The following is a 15,224-nucleotide window of genomic DNA, read 5'->3' as shown; positions in this document are numbered from 1 at the left end:
AGGAAAAGGAGTTCGTCAAGGCTGTATATTGTCACCCTGCTTATATGCGGAGTACATCATGAGAAACGCTGGGCAGGAAGAAGTACAAGCTGGAATGAAGATTGCCGGGAGAAATACCAATAACCTCAGATATGCAGATGACACCATCCTTATGGCAGAAAGTGAAGAAGAACTAATGAGCTTCTTGAAAGTGAAAGAGGAGAGTGAAAATGTTGGCTTTAAGCTCAACATTCAGAAAATGAAGATCATGGCATCCAGTCCCATCACTTCATGGGAAATAGATGGGGAAACAGTGGAAACAGTGTCAGACTTTATTTTTTGGGGCTCCAAAATCACTGCAGATGGTGATTGCAGCCATGAAATTAAAAGATGCTTACTCCTTGGCAGGAAAGTTATGACTAAACTAGATAGCATATTAAAAAACAGAGATATTACTTCGTCAACAAAGGTTCGTCTAGTCAAGGCTATGGTTTTTCCGGTAGTCATGTATGGATGTGAGTTGGACTATAAAGAAAGCTGAGTGCCGAAGAATTGATGTTTTTGAACTGTGGTGTTGGAGAAGACTCTTGAGAGTCCCTTGGACTATAGGGAGATCCAACCAGTCCATCCTAAGGGAGATCAGTCCTGGGTGTTCATTGGAAGGACTGATGTTGAAGCTGAAATTCCAATACTTTGGCCACCAGATGCGAAGAACTGACTCATTTGAAAAGACCCTAATGCTGGGAAAGATTGAGGGCAGGAGGAGAAGGGGACGACAGAGGATGAGATGGTTGGATAAGCATCACTGACTCAATGGACATGAGTTTGGGTAAACTCCAGGAGTTAGTGATGGGAGGCCTGGCACGCTGCAGTTCATGGGGTCGCAAAGAGACACGACTGAACTGAACTGAACCTTTCTGTGACTTATATCTGCTGTTCTGCTAAATTGCTGCAGGAAAAGAGGGCATCATTTTAGTTTCTTGGTAAGATCAAGTTACTCCATGTCTGTCCCCTAGTCTCTCTCACAAGAATCTTTGCCTGATTGTTCCTCTGTTGTGCCTCATATATTAAATCCAAAGGTACTGATGTTCTATAGGAAGCATAGTTTACCTGAGGATAATTACATCTAAATAATAAATAAATGCTTTATTTCTTACTTTGAGAGCTAGACTGTAAATGGATTTAATAAATTAATCTTTAAGAGCACATGGAGATTTGATTGTAATTATGCAGTGCCCACCAGGTTATATTTTCCAAAATCCATTCTTTTGTTGTCATGTTTGAAAACCAAAGTTTAAAAAAAATTACTATTCTGACAAACTGAAGTGATTCCAGTCTGATTTTAGGTAAACGCAAAGCTTGTGATCAGTTGTTAAATGGCCAAATCTTAATGACTGGTTGGTTGTCTCTCCCCAGCAGCAGATACATGCTTTAACTCATGCCTCTGAAACACACCTCTGAGTGTGATGTACTATCACAGAGCTTGGGATCTGGGGACAGATGTACTGGAGATGTGGCCAGCATACCCCGGTCACTTAGCAGTGTGTGACCTTAAGCAAGTCACATATCCTTTTATGGGCCTCAATTCTCTCATCTGTTTTGGAGTGTTTAGGATTAATAAGATATCAGTAAAAGATACCACTTGGTTTCTTAAACCAAAACTCAGGAGTCATCCTTGATTCTTCTGTTTCTTCACTGTCACCATCTTCCAGTTCAAAGCATGGCTTGTTGGTTTTATGTTAAAAACTTAACTTTTATCCATGTCCAGCTCTTCTTCTCCACTGCCACTTCCCCAGTCAAAGCCATCATCAGATCTTGCCCAGATTGCTGCCTAGCTGTCTTGCCCTTCTCTAGTTCACTTTCTACCTATCAGCCAAAGTCACTTTTTACAGATGCAAAGCAGATCCTGTCACTTCCTTTGCTAAAACTACCCAGTACTTTCCCATTATATTTAGAATAAAATTCAAACTATATGTCAAGCAATACAGTTTGCCCCTTGCTTACCTCTACAGTTTCATTTTGAAATTTTCTCCCATTGGGGCACCTACTCTTGCTACCCTGACCTCCTATTTCTGGAGGATGTCAAGCTGGTTCCAGCATTAGGACCTTTGTCTCTGCTACAGACACTGCTGCTGGGGCCCTCGTCTCTGACTCCCTGATCATCAGGAAGGGAGCAACTCAAGCATCCTCCGCTCCAGGAGGCCCACCAAGTCACCCAGTCTAAAGGAGGCCTCCTCTTTCTGCCCCTTTGAGATTCTTCATTATTTCCCTAGTAGCACTTATTATCTGAAATTATCCTTCTTTGTTTGCTTGCTTATTTATTGCCTTTTTCTTCCAAGTTAGACTCTAGTCTCCATGCTGGGATGTGGACTTCTCCATCTTGTTCACCACTACACGCCAGCACCTAGAATGGAGCATAGCTCATGAACGGTGCCTGCCAAAGGTTTGGTGAATGGATGCATGATACAGTGTTACAGTGATAGGTACAGTGTTTCCTCCTGGGCCGGCCAGTGTCATTCTCCAGGGAAGCTTAGGCTCTTCCTCCATCAGTCTAGTGCTCTATGACCATTACCAAAAACATTCTCAGGGGTTCTCTGACCCCAAGGCAGACCAGACAAGCACATAGATGCATAAGATAAATACATATTCCTTTTCGCGTTTGTGTCGCTCCTCTGCTTCCTTCATCATTTCTTGTGCCTGCTCAAGTTTAGCATCCACTAGCTTCTGCTGCAGTTCTCTGTGTTTAAATATTTTGTCGAGGTGCTGAGGAAAAATAAAGTGCACATATCAAGTTGAGTTACTGTGCTGACAAACGTGTATAAAAAAGTAATATTGATATAAACATGCGTTCTCTAGGTTTTAAGAGTTAAAAAGAGGGGGAATAAAGGCATTGGCATCACTTATGCTTTTATACAAAAGTCATAAATTGGTGGAGTCTCCTGCATTTTGCACTACATGAAAGTGGCTACGAAAGGTGGAGGTGCCAGAGTCCAGCAATGCAACACCAAAAGGTCCCAACAGTAGTTTTCTAAATGTGCCAACTATTAGATGTGGCACTACTTATTACTCTAGGCTCCAGAGACAGTGATGTATATCACAAGGGCTGTAGCAATATCACTTGGTATTCTGGCTCTTTCTGTGAATATAAAATCACATTTAATCACAATATGAATTCAGTTTATCATGGTGAATTCTCTGCATGCTTGCCTCAAGGGTGTGGGGAAGCCTTGAGGTAACAGCCTGTGGCCCTTTGTCTGGGACTGAGGCAGGAGCCCCCTGACATGAACTCTGTTGCTGTGGTGGGCAAGCAAGGCTCAGGTTTGCAGATGAATTGATATGCAAATGTGCTACTGCCTCCTCCACACCTTTTGACCTGTTGACTACCTTGGTAAAATGAAGCTTCCAACTCCACCTCAGGGTGGAGAATTTCTTGGTCATTAGGGGGTCCCACTGGCAAGAGTACATGTGGAATTATATCTTTGGGCCTTACCCAGAACCAGTCCTAGGAATATACAGCTGGTCTACCAGGTCATTCCCATACGTGATCTCTCTGCAGAGTATGGGCACCTTTTTTTTTCTTTTTTTCTTTTTTTAGCTCTTTCCCCTTTTTTTCTTGAACCTCCACTTTGGAGCAGGATTGATCTTTGTGACAAGATAAAATGGTAGCATGGAATTATGGCCTACTGCGAGAAGTTTCTTGATTTACCGAACTGCTATATCAGTTTTTTTTTTTTTTTTCTTGATTAAAGCTTAGCATGTTGCCAGCAGAGCTCCTTTGACTATGTTATATTACATTTTAAGGCAGAGATTTAAAATTTTAAGTGAGATGGGAAAAGGGATATGACATATCAAAATCCAGAGGGGGGCATCTGGAATCTTCAAAACATATTAAATATTAAAGTATAATCTTGGGATAATGAAAGATCTTTATAGTCCCCCAATGTAAACTATTGATAACAAACTCTTTTGGCTTTTGTGATTGTGGATACATGATTTAATCTTGTAGCTTCTGCTTCACATCTATAAAATGTGGATAATATGTTATTATCTAGTACATAAGATTGTTGAGACAGTTAAATGACATACTGTATGTAAAGTATAATACTTAGCACATTGTTTGGCACAAACTAAGTATAAATAACAATACCATTATTACTATAATTATTATATATATACTATATAATAGTATATATATTAGTAATATACTATATAATAGTATATATATTAGTAATATAGTATATGTATAGTAATATATTATTATTTGTGCAGTATATACAATGCAGACTTTTAATTTCGATGACATGCTAATTCTTAAGAGGGCATGCATGAAGTATTTCTTGGTTCTGTAGAGAGAGTTTAAAAAAGGCTGAGAAATATTATTTTTTGTTTTCAAGGATAAATCCATTCATGTTGTACCCCTTGTTTATTGCCTCTGCTTTGCAGTGATTCTAGTTTTGAAGAAATCCTCTGTGACTTTCAGCCAGGTATTTTGTAATATCATTTGTTTTTATTTTGGCTAGTAAAAGAAGTCCAAACCTAAATATTAATCAGTTGAGAAGGCTGATCATAACTTTGTTATTAACCGACCTCCCAACCTTCACAAACCAGACCCAGATCTATATGCAGTATTTGTAAATTGTCTGATGTGGTTCTCACCTCCTCTCTGAGCTCATACTGATCAATGATGCTTTTTAGTTTCTCTGCGAGCTCTGTGTTCTCCTGACAGAGCTTCATGTTTCGCTCACTCTGCTGCTCAATCTGGGCCTGGATATCCGTCAGGGTGTTCTGGAAATGACTTGTGATCTCCTTCCTTTTCTCTTCTTCCTCACGTGCCCGCTGAAGGGTTTCCTCCTATAGAGAGAATACACGCTCTCGTTATGCTGGTTTATAAGTCCCTAGGTTTACAGAACTCAGAGTTTGGTCGATAAAGGGAGAATAGTGTGCAGGCTAAGTAGGATGTATTTCCTCAGTTCCCTAGAGGTAACATTGCTCAGCCCCAACATAAATGTTTGAGCAAAGGTTTCAACTGAGAGTACACGGTCACTCAGAGCAGGTGCAGCAAGGGCCTTGAATTTGATAGCTGGCGATAAATAAACTTGTTTTAAAGTCAACAGGTCCTCTGCTGAGTAAATAAACTGCAGTGTTTCCTAACAGACATGCAGCCTGAAGGTTCTATCTCTTGGTTGTAGCCTAGGAAAAAGGATACTCAGTCTTACTGATTGATGGGATAGATCACGTGTTCCCTTAGTTTGGTACAGAAAGAGGAACAGCAGATCTTATGTTCCTCTGTAAAAATGATGGCATTGTATTCCCCAAGTTTTGTAACTATAAGTGATTACAATATATATTTTTTCTTATTAAAAATAAATGTCATCCAAAAGCTTTTGAAAAGAAAACTAAGATAGCCATATATTAATTACAGCAATTCAAAAGTATCAAAAAATTTTAGAAAATATGCTGGGTATTTTTTGAAGGAACAATCATCCCATGAGTCACACAGAGTAATTGAAATATTCAGTGTAAATTTTAAATCTGAAAGCAATATGACGTTTCAAATCTTCCTTAACTCTAAAATGAAACATTTAATTTCCCCCTCTTCCACTTTGTTAACATTGAAGAATTGAAAATTAACTTTTATATCATTTCTGTTCTCTTTTCTCCTAAATCAAAATTCCCCTTTCATTGCTAACTACTTACAATGTACCCAAATTTCCCCCGTATCTATATTGAGAATTATTTGCTTTGTGCTTATTCCTGTCATTCTTTTAGAATAAAAGGGTTTAATCTTCTACATACACCAAAGATAGAGACTCTGCTGACAAGTGATACAGACATTTTAGGATCCCTTTAGTTCTGATTAATTTTATTATGAAAGCTTTCTTCATTGTTGGCAAGTAAAATTATACTGCATTTAGTTGCCTATCATGATCAAATTATGTAACAGGATTTTTAAAAAGAAATACTGATTGAAACAAGTAATTGTGCAAGTCTTTATTATGATAGTAGAATAATGTGATCAAAATAAAAGCTGATGCTGGAAATACATGCTCTGGAAATATTTTAATTTAGCATTAGATATCCCCTTTCTTCTACAATATTGATATATTTTCTAACTCTGACTCCTGGTATCGGAATCACAATTTGTTCATGGTATAAACATTTATTGAATGGAAATTTCTTCAGTTCAGTTCAGTTGCACAGTCGTGTCCAACTCTTTAAGATCGCATGGACTGCAGCATGCCAGGCTTCCCTGTCCATCTCCAACTCTTGGAGCTTGCTCAAACTCACATCCGTCGAGTCAGTGATGCCATCCAACCATCTCATCTTTGTTGTCCCCTTCTCCTCTTGCCCTCAATCTTTCCCAGCATCCGGGTCTTTTCAAATGAGTCAGCTCTTCATATCAGGTGGCCAAAGTATTGGGCTTCAGCTTCAGCATCAGTCCCTCCAATGAATATTCAGGACTGATTTCCTTTAGGATTGACTGGTTTGATCTCCTTGAAGTCCAGGGGACTCTCAAGAGTCTTCTCCAACACCACAGTTCAAAAGCATCAATTCTTCGGTGCTCAGCTTTCTTTATGGTCCACTCTCACATCCATTCATGATTACTGGAAAAACCATAGCTTTGACTAGACAGACCTTTGTTGACAAAGTAATGTCTCTGCTTTTTAATATGCTGTCTAGGTTTGTCATAGCTTTTCTTCCAAGAAGCAAATGTCTTTTGATTTCATGGCTGCAGTCACCATCTGTGGTGATTTTGGAGCCCAAGAAAATAAAATCTGTCACTATTTCCATTGTTTTCCCATCTATTTGCTATAAGTCATGGGACCGGACGCCATGATCTTAGTTTTTTGAATGTTGGGTTTTAAGCCAACTTTTTCACTCTCCTCTTTCACTTTCATCAAGAGGCTCTTTAGTGCTTCTTCTCTTTCTGAGGTATATGTCTTAGGAAATTTCTTAGAAAGAAATTTAGAAGAAATCTACACTTCCTAATCTGGAGAAATTAAATATCAGAGATGTTATTTCCTTGAACTTTGAATGCTAACACTTACTATATATATTTCACTAAAAATGATTACAGCCATCTGTTAAAGAGTTGTTGAATATACATATGATAGTGATTCTGTCCTTATTGTTCCTGATTAACTTAGAAGTCAACAATCTCCTAGTTAGAATTATAGTCCATGATTTAGATATTATTTGCATTTATAACTATTCCATCCATGAATGAATGAGTAAATGAAGGGACCATCCCATGCTACCCAGCAAGTCTGAGTTTTTCACTGGCCACTGGCTAGAAAAAGAGGGTATAGCTGTTAACATGGCATTTAACACATGTCAAACCATAATAGCACCCAATCCTGGCCCATAGAATGGCATCTTGCATTGTACATTACACTGTTTTTCAATGAGAGAAAAATAAGTCTACTGAAATCATAAAATTTGATTCTACTAATAAATAAAACACAATCATTTGGGCAGTGTCTGCGGTAGAATTTTCTTTATCATACACAAAATTCAAAGTGAAAATTAATAATGCAAAAAGAAGATTGAGGGACAAAATCTGAAATAACTAAGAAAACAACTTTTCAGAAATCACTGTGCCTGTTAAAACCAGTGCTGTGCCTGGCACACAATCCATAGGTATTCTGTAAATGTTTATAATGAGTCAACAGATTTCATTAATTTACATGCAGACATATGAATAGCTTGGATCCTATAGTCTTTTCCACATTAAAATTCAGTGATATTCTGATAACAAACCCTGCTTATTTCTTTACTAAAATTATATTGCCTGAGACACTAATTTCTTACAAGGTGGGTCTTTTGGTATAATTTGAGGCTCAAAATACTATGTTCATTGATAAAAAGGAAAATATCTCAATAAAAAGACAGGAGCTGTCAGGAGAAAAATAATCTATAAGAAAGAACGAAGTGGAAATTTTAGAGTTAAAACTTACAAAATATGAAATGTAAAAACCACTGGGTGGGCTTACACAGCAGAACAGAGATAACAGAGGACAGAGTCAGTGAATATGAAGATAGGTCAGTGTGAAATATCTAAAGATCAAGGAGAAAAAAGATTGATGAAGTACATGAAGTGAGACTCAAGGACCCGTGGGACAATATCAAAAGATCTAACCCACGTGGAGTTAAAATCTTAGAAGGGGAATGGGGGAGAGAGAGAGAATGGGGCAGCAAAAAAAATATTTAAAGAAATAATGACTGAAACTTCCTGAAATTTGGTAAAAGACATAAATTACAGATATGAAGTGAAAGTTGCTCAGTCACGTCTGACTCTTTGTGACCCCATGAACTATACAGTCTATGGAATTCTCGAGGCCAGAATACTGGAGTGGGTAGCCTATCCCTTCTCCAGTGGATCTTCCCAACCCAGGAATTGAACTGGGGTCTCTTGCATTGCAGGCAGATTCTTTACCAACTGAGCTATCAGGGATACAGGTATAAGAAGCTCAACAAATCCTAAGTAGAATAAATATGAAGAAAGCCACACTTGGGCATAAAACAAAATTCCAAAAGCCAAAAATCCATAGAAAATTCTTAAAAGTAGTCAGAGATAAATGACATATCACACCAGGAGAACAATAATTCAAATTATTGTTGATTTTCATCAGAAATTGTGGAGGCCAGAATACAGAATCTATAAAAGACTGAGTAAGAGAAAGAAAAGGAAAAAAATTCTTGTCAAGCCAGAATTATTTATCCAGTGAGTATAACCTTAGATCATAAAGCAAAATAAAGACATTTTAAAGATAAAAAGCAAATAAGAGAATTGACCTATACTATAAGAAATACTAAAGAAGTTCTTCAGGCTGAAGGGAGTGACACCAAACAGAAATGTAAAGCTTCAGAAGAAATAAAAAGCATCAGAAATGGTAAAATCTGGGTTTGAGAAAAGACAGTTTTGCTTGAATTTTTAAAGGACTATATGAAATTGTTTAAAGTAAAAATTATAGCATTGCCTCAGGAGTTTTATAAATTATATAAAGATAGGGAGCAATAAAGGGACCTTCTATTTGTAATGTTTCTACATATTATATGAAGTGATACAGTTTTAACTCCAGGTAGACTGTGACAAGTTAAGAATATCTATAGCAATCATAGAACAACCACTAAAAATGGAAAGAGATATAATTAAAAATCCAAGAGATGAGATAAAAAATTTTAAAAGTTTCCAGTAATCCAGATAAGGCAGGATAAAAGCAGAGGAAGAAAAAACAGATGTGACAAATAGTAAATAAATAATAAAATGGAAGACATATCCAACCACTCCAATAATTACATTATGTTAATGGTTCCAAATAGGAAAAGGAGTACATCAAGGCTGTATATTATCACCCTGCTTATTTAACTTATATGCAGAGTACATCATGAGAAACGCTGGACTGGAAGAAGCACAAGCTGAAATCAAGATTGCTGGGAGAAATGTCAATAACCTCAGATATGCAGATGACACCACCCTTATGGCAGAAAGTGAAGAGTAACTAAAAAGCCTCTTGATGAAAGTGAAAGAGGAGAGTGAAAAAGTTGGCTTAAAGCTCAACATTCAGAAAACTAAGATCATGGCATCCGGTCCCATCACTTCATGGGAAATAGATGGGTAAACATTTTGGGCTCCAAAATCACTGCAGATGGTGACTGCAGCCATGAAATTAAAAGACGCTTACTCCTTGGAAGGAAAGTTATGACCAACCTAGATAGTATATTGAAAAGCAGAGACATTACTTTGCCAACAAAGGTCCGTCTAGTCAAGGCTGTGGTTTTCCCTGTGGTCATGTATGGATGTGAGAGTTGGATTGTGAAGAAGGCTGAGCGCCGAAGAATTGATGCTTTTGAACTGTGGTGTTGGAGAAGACTCTTGAGGGTCCCTTGGACTGCAAGGAGATCCAACCAGTCCATTCTGAAGGAGATCAGCCCTGGGATTTGTTTGGAAGGAATGATGCTAAAGCTGAAACTCCAGTACTTTGGCCACCTCATGCAAAGAGTTGACTCATTGGAAAAGACTCTGATGCTGGGAGGGATTGAGGGCAGGAGGAGAAGGGGACGACAGAGGATGAGATGGCTGGATGGCATCACTGACTCGATGGACGTGAGTCTGAGTGAACTCTGGGAGTTGGTGATGGACAGGGAGGCCTGGCGTGCTGCGATTCATGAGGTCACAAAGAGTCGGACATGACTGAGCGACTGAACTGAATTGAACTGAATGGACTACTACTCCAGTTAAGGGGCTTCCCTGGTGGCTCAGTGATAAAGAATCCACCTGCCAATGCAGGAGTCCCAGATTCCATCCCTGGGTCGGGAAGATCCCCTGGAGTAGGGACTGGCAACCCACTCTAGTATTCTTGCCTGGGAAATCCTATGGACAGAGGACCCTGGTGGACTACAGTCCGTAAGGTTACAAAAGAGTCAGATATGATTTAGCAACTAAACAACAACAACAGAAATTACTCCAGTTAAGTGGCAGATATTGTAAGAATGAAAAGAAAGAAGGCCCAACTATAAGAGATGCATTTTAAATAGAAAAACATAGAAAAACCCAGGTTGAAAATAAGTGGATGGAAAAAGATTACTCATTGCAAGCAATGAGTAAGAAAGCTACAGTGGTTAGATTGATATCAGATAATGTAGACATTCATATTGGTAAAAGTCACTTTATCAAGGAGACTTAGAAATAACAATAGTATACACATGTTGTACTAATGCTTCAAAATATTAATACATGAATCAAAAATTGACATAATTGAAAGAAGTAGGCAATTTCACAATTATAGTTGGAGACTTTTTATACCCATCCCTCAGCAATTGATAGAGGAACAAGTCAAAAATTCAGTAAAGACATAAATACTCTAGAGTTAATTATTACTTATATAGCATTACACGTAACTTCTGAAAAACAGACATTCTTTCCAAGTGCATTTAGTATGTTCATCAAGATAGACCATATAAAGGGGCCATAAAAATTAAACAATGCTTCTAAATAACCCATGGATCAAAGAAACAATCAGGAGGGAAATCAGAAAATGTTTTGAATTTGAGTTCTGATTTTGACAAAATATTCATGACCTTAGACAACTGATTTTGATTGCTCAGTCTCAGTTCCTTCAATAAAATGGAGATACTAACTCATGGTTTTTGTGAAGATTGGATAAAATAACATATGTAAAGCACTCAGCACAAGTCCTGGCATAGTGATGCTACTTAATTCCATTGTCCACAACTGGAAGTCATTACTGATGGTGTGCAGATATATGTACAGGGTCTCCTGCCACTTCCGTCGTTCTGTCTTTGAATGCTATCCAAAGAAACTACACCACATCATTCCATCCACATCATCAAAGGAGATTTAACTTTTATCTCCTTATGCTACAACACTCCTGAAAGCTGGGAGGTTTATGTAGGTACAGAGTGCTATTACTTGGTTACATATCTGAAGTTGAGGATAATGCCCCCATTCCCATCTAACCTGGGTTTTGATGGTCCCAGAGCAATGATTAAAGAGATGCCAGAAGTCCATCTTTTACAACTCATAATTTGAGAGTTAAAGTTCATCACCCTAGCATTTCATTTCCCAAATATCAAAAACTGACTGTGGGGGTGGGAAGAGGCTCAAGAAGGAGGAGATATGTGTGTGTGTGTGTGTGTGTGTGTGTGTATGTGTGTATGTGTTCAGTTCCTAAGTCATGTCCAACTCTTTGCAACCCCACGGACTGTAGCACATCAGGCTTCCCTGTCCTTCACTATCTCCTAGAGTTTGCTCAAATTCATGTCCACTGAGTTGGTTTTGTCAGAACTCTCCACTGTGACCTGTCCATCTTGGGTGGCCCTGCATGTCATGGCTCATAGCTTCATTGAGTTAAGCAAGCCCCTTTATCATGATGAGGCTGTGATGAGTTATGAGTGATTCATGATGTTGTATGGCAGAAACCAACACAACATTGTAAAGCAATTATCCTCCAATTAAAAACATGTGAGAGATTAACAGACTATGTCAAGAATTGTTTGAAATTTTAGTGACCTAAGCTTTTAGTGACCAAAGCAGAGAAAGCAGTGGAGATGGTAAGAGCTAAAGTCAGAGAGGTAATCAAGGGCCATGTAGGACCTCATACACCACACTAATAAGGATAATGAAGAGCCACTGAAATGTTTACACAGGAAGATGGCTAGATTGGCATTTTAGAAAGATCATTGTGGCAGATGGATTGGAGAAAGCAAGACTAGAGTCAGGGAGACCACACCTCTGAAAACTGATATCAAAATGAATAATTTTCTTTTTCTACTTCAAAAAGCCCCCAATTTTGGAATGTGAGGAGCCATTATCCAATTCTATTTTTCTTCCTAATTCCATTGTACAAACTCAGCAATGATATTAATCTCTCTGTTTCTTAAAGTATCTCCTTTTAAACACAGGTAATAATAACTATATCACAGGAATATTGCTGTCTAATTCTTGTTTGTCAAAAGCTTTAGCATCTTCAGCTGGAAAGGGGATTGTGGCTGCATGCAGTACTATCTTGGAGAACTCTGCATCTTGCTTCATTGAATGGAGCTAGTGTCTGCGTGTAATCAAATTAACCACACTGCTACAGGCTTCAGATCAGATCAGATCAGTCGCTTAGTCATGTCCAACTCTTTGCAATCCCATGAATCGCAGCACGCCAGGCCTCCCTGTCCATCACCAACTCCTGGAGTTCACTGAGACTCATGTCCATCGAGTCAGTGATGCCATCCAGCCATCTCATCCTCTGTCGTCCCCTTCTCCTCTTGCCCCCAATCCCTCCCAGCATCAGAGTCTTTTCCAATGAGTCAACTCTTCGCATGAGGTGGCCAAAGTACTGGAGTTTCAGCTTTAGCATCATTCCTTCCAAACAAATCCCAGGGCTGATCTCCTTCAGAATGGACTGGTTGGATCTCCTTGCAGTCCAAGGGACCCTCAAGAGTCTTCTCCAACACCACAGTTCAAAAGCATCAATTCTTCGGTGTTCAGCCTTCTTCACAGTCCAACTCTCACATCCATACATGACCACAGGAAAAACCAAAGCCTTGACTAGACGAACCTTTGTCGACAAAGTATGTCTCTGCTTTTGAATATGCTATCTAGGTGACACCACCCTTATGGCAGAAAGTGAAGAGGAACTAAAAAGCCTTGTGATGAAAGTGAAAGCGGAGAGTGAAAAAGTTGGCTTAAAGCTCAACATTCAGAAAACGAAGATCATGGCATCCGGTCCCATCACTTCATGGGAAATAGATGGGGAAACAGTGGAAACAGTGTCAGACTTTATTTTTCTGGGCTCCAAAATGACTGCAGATGGTGACTGCAGCCATGAAATTAAAAGACGCTTACTCCTTGGAAAGTTATGACCAACCTAGATAGCATATTCAAAAGCAGAGACATTACTTTGCTACAGGCTTACTCTGTGATTAATGAAGCCCATGCAAACTGACTGAAGTGATCAGTCTATTATTTTTAGATTGAATAATTAAGCTTAGAGAGCTTCAGCGTTTTTTCGAGTAACTTCTTTTTTCAGATGACTGTTGACATTTTAGCTCTCAGTCTTCCCTTTTTCTGTCAGTTAGCTTTGTGTCAATTTGTTTCATGTCACGCAGATTTCATTTTTAGTCAAAAAATGTTGAATTTTTATAAATTTGTATGTTAAAGAGTAGAACTAAAGCCTACCTTAAAAAACAAAACAGAACAAACTCAACATAAAGAGGAATAAACACATTTTACCAAAGTTCTACTATTCATTGAGTACTACATCAGCACCTTACATATGTGGTCTCATTTAATTTTTTCCTGACCACACAGTGACATTGGTATAATCCCCATTTTATGGATGAGGTAACAGGCTTGGGTGGTAAAATAATTTATTGCAGGTCACAAGTGAGCAAGTGGCAGGGCTAATATTTGAACCCAAATCTCTCTGATTCTAAAACTCACAGCACGAATGGCAGAAGCCTGTGCCTACAAAGTGTGCAAGAAAGTGTGTTATTTGGGGCCTTGGTGACACATACCTTCAGTGTCTTGTTGTGTCTCTGCAGCTCCCGGCACAGACTCTCCAGTTTGCTTCTCGCAAGGATAGCTCTGCTGTGTTCACCTTGTAGCTGGTCCTTTTCTTTTTGGATCTGTGCCTGTTTCTTTTGTAGGAGTTTTAACTTCCTTTGCTCAGTGCGATGTTCATCCAGCTAGATGTGGGGGTGCACATGTGAAAAAAAAGGGCAGGAATCTCTGTTGAGTTGATAGGAGCAGAAGAGGAAATGCCTAAAGACCACCCTCTGGTTGTTTGGAAAATTTGTTGCTATCATCACTGCCCCCTCTGGAGTCAAATGAACTTCACACGTGTTACCATGGCAATATTTGTAGATATGATTTAAAAGCATAACATTTATAGGTTTTTCCTTTATCATTATTATTCTTGATCTCTTTTACTTTGATCTTCTTTTCAGTGGTCTAGAAACAATTTTATCTTTTGTGAGTCTAATGAAGTCAGTCAGTATAGAAAGGCATGTTTCAGAATTCACAATAATGCCTTGCCTTAGGAAAATGGTCAGTGGTGTGTCTGCTTGGTTTACATTTAAATTTTCACAATTCTTTCTCAAAACAAGCTTTAGCAACTATTTTAAAAAGTAGGAAAGCGAAAAGCAGCTAGTAAACAGAAGGTGAAGCGTGTGGATTATGAGAAAGGGGGAGAGGAGCATGTACTCCTTGACTATTTAAGGATTGATGATCTGTCACCAAAGTTTCTGAAATAGCCACTGCACAACTCAACAGCACACAAGGGAAGTGTCTGTAACAAGCCTTGCTCTCTGCCCATCCCCCACAGCCTCCGTGCTTATGGTGAATGAATCATGACACTTATTTCTGCTGAGCACAGGTGGGGCCTCCTCTCACAGCAGCCACAGCTAAAGTATCGAGGGCAACATGGAAAATGAAACCAATGGACCCCTGGACTTTCTGTCTCATGATGCTAAAGTTCTGAGCTAGGGGTTGCCAGATAAAATGTAGGACACCCAGCTGAATTTCAATTTCAAATAAATAGAGAACAAGTTTTTAGTAAAAGTAATTCAAAGTATTGCCATTTGCTCTTGGTTTACTTGAAATGCAAAGGTAACTGGGCATTCTTTATTTTTGTTTGGTAAATTTGGCAACAAATATTTATGGAATTCTAGTTGGAATGGGGGAATGTGGGTTCAGCCTCCCCCATTCCAACTAGAATCCCATAAATATT

The 15,224-nt window shown here is 38.8% G+C and overlaps 1 protein-coding gene across 1 annotated transcript in view; it reads right to left on the bottom strand.

The window, feature by feature from the left end:
* Window positions 1–15,224, bottom strand: part of TXLNB (taxilin beta) — a 53,935-nt gene that overhangs the window by 20,154 nt on the left and 18,557 nt on the right. Inside the window, exons 4-6 of the mRNA XM_010844212.1 lie at window positions 14,011–14,181; window positions 4,636–4,830; window positions 2,623–2,742 (exon numbers count right to left, since the gene is read on the bottom strand). Of these exons, the coding sequence (XP_010842514.1) occupies window positions 2,623–2,742; window positions 4,636–4,830; window positions 14,011–14,181 (486 nt within the window). The remainder of the gene's footprint in view (window positions 1–2,622; window positions 2,743–4,635; window positions 4,831–14,010; window positions 14,182–15,224) is intronic.

Source organism: Bison bison, unplaced genomic scaffold, assembly GCF_000754665.1.
Source record: "Bison bison bison isolate TAMUID 2011002044 unplaced genomic scaffold, Bison_UMD1.0 scf7180017864198, whole genome shotgun sequence".
NCBI classification, from domain to species: Eukaryota; Metazoa; Chordata; class Mammalia; order Artiodactyla; family Bovidae; genus Bison; species Bison bison.
Note: the sequence above shows the minus strand (reverse complement) of the source record. Positions and strands in the feature narration are given on the sequence as shown.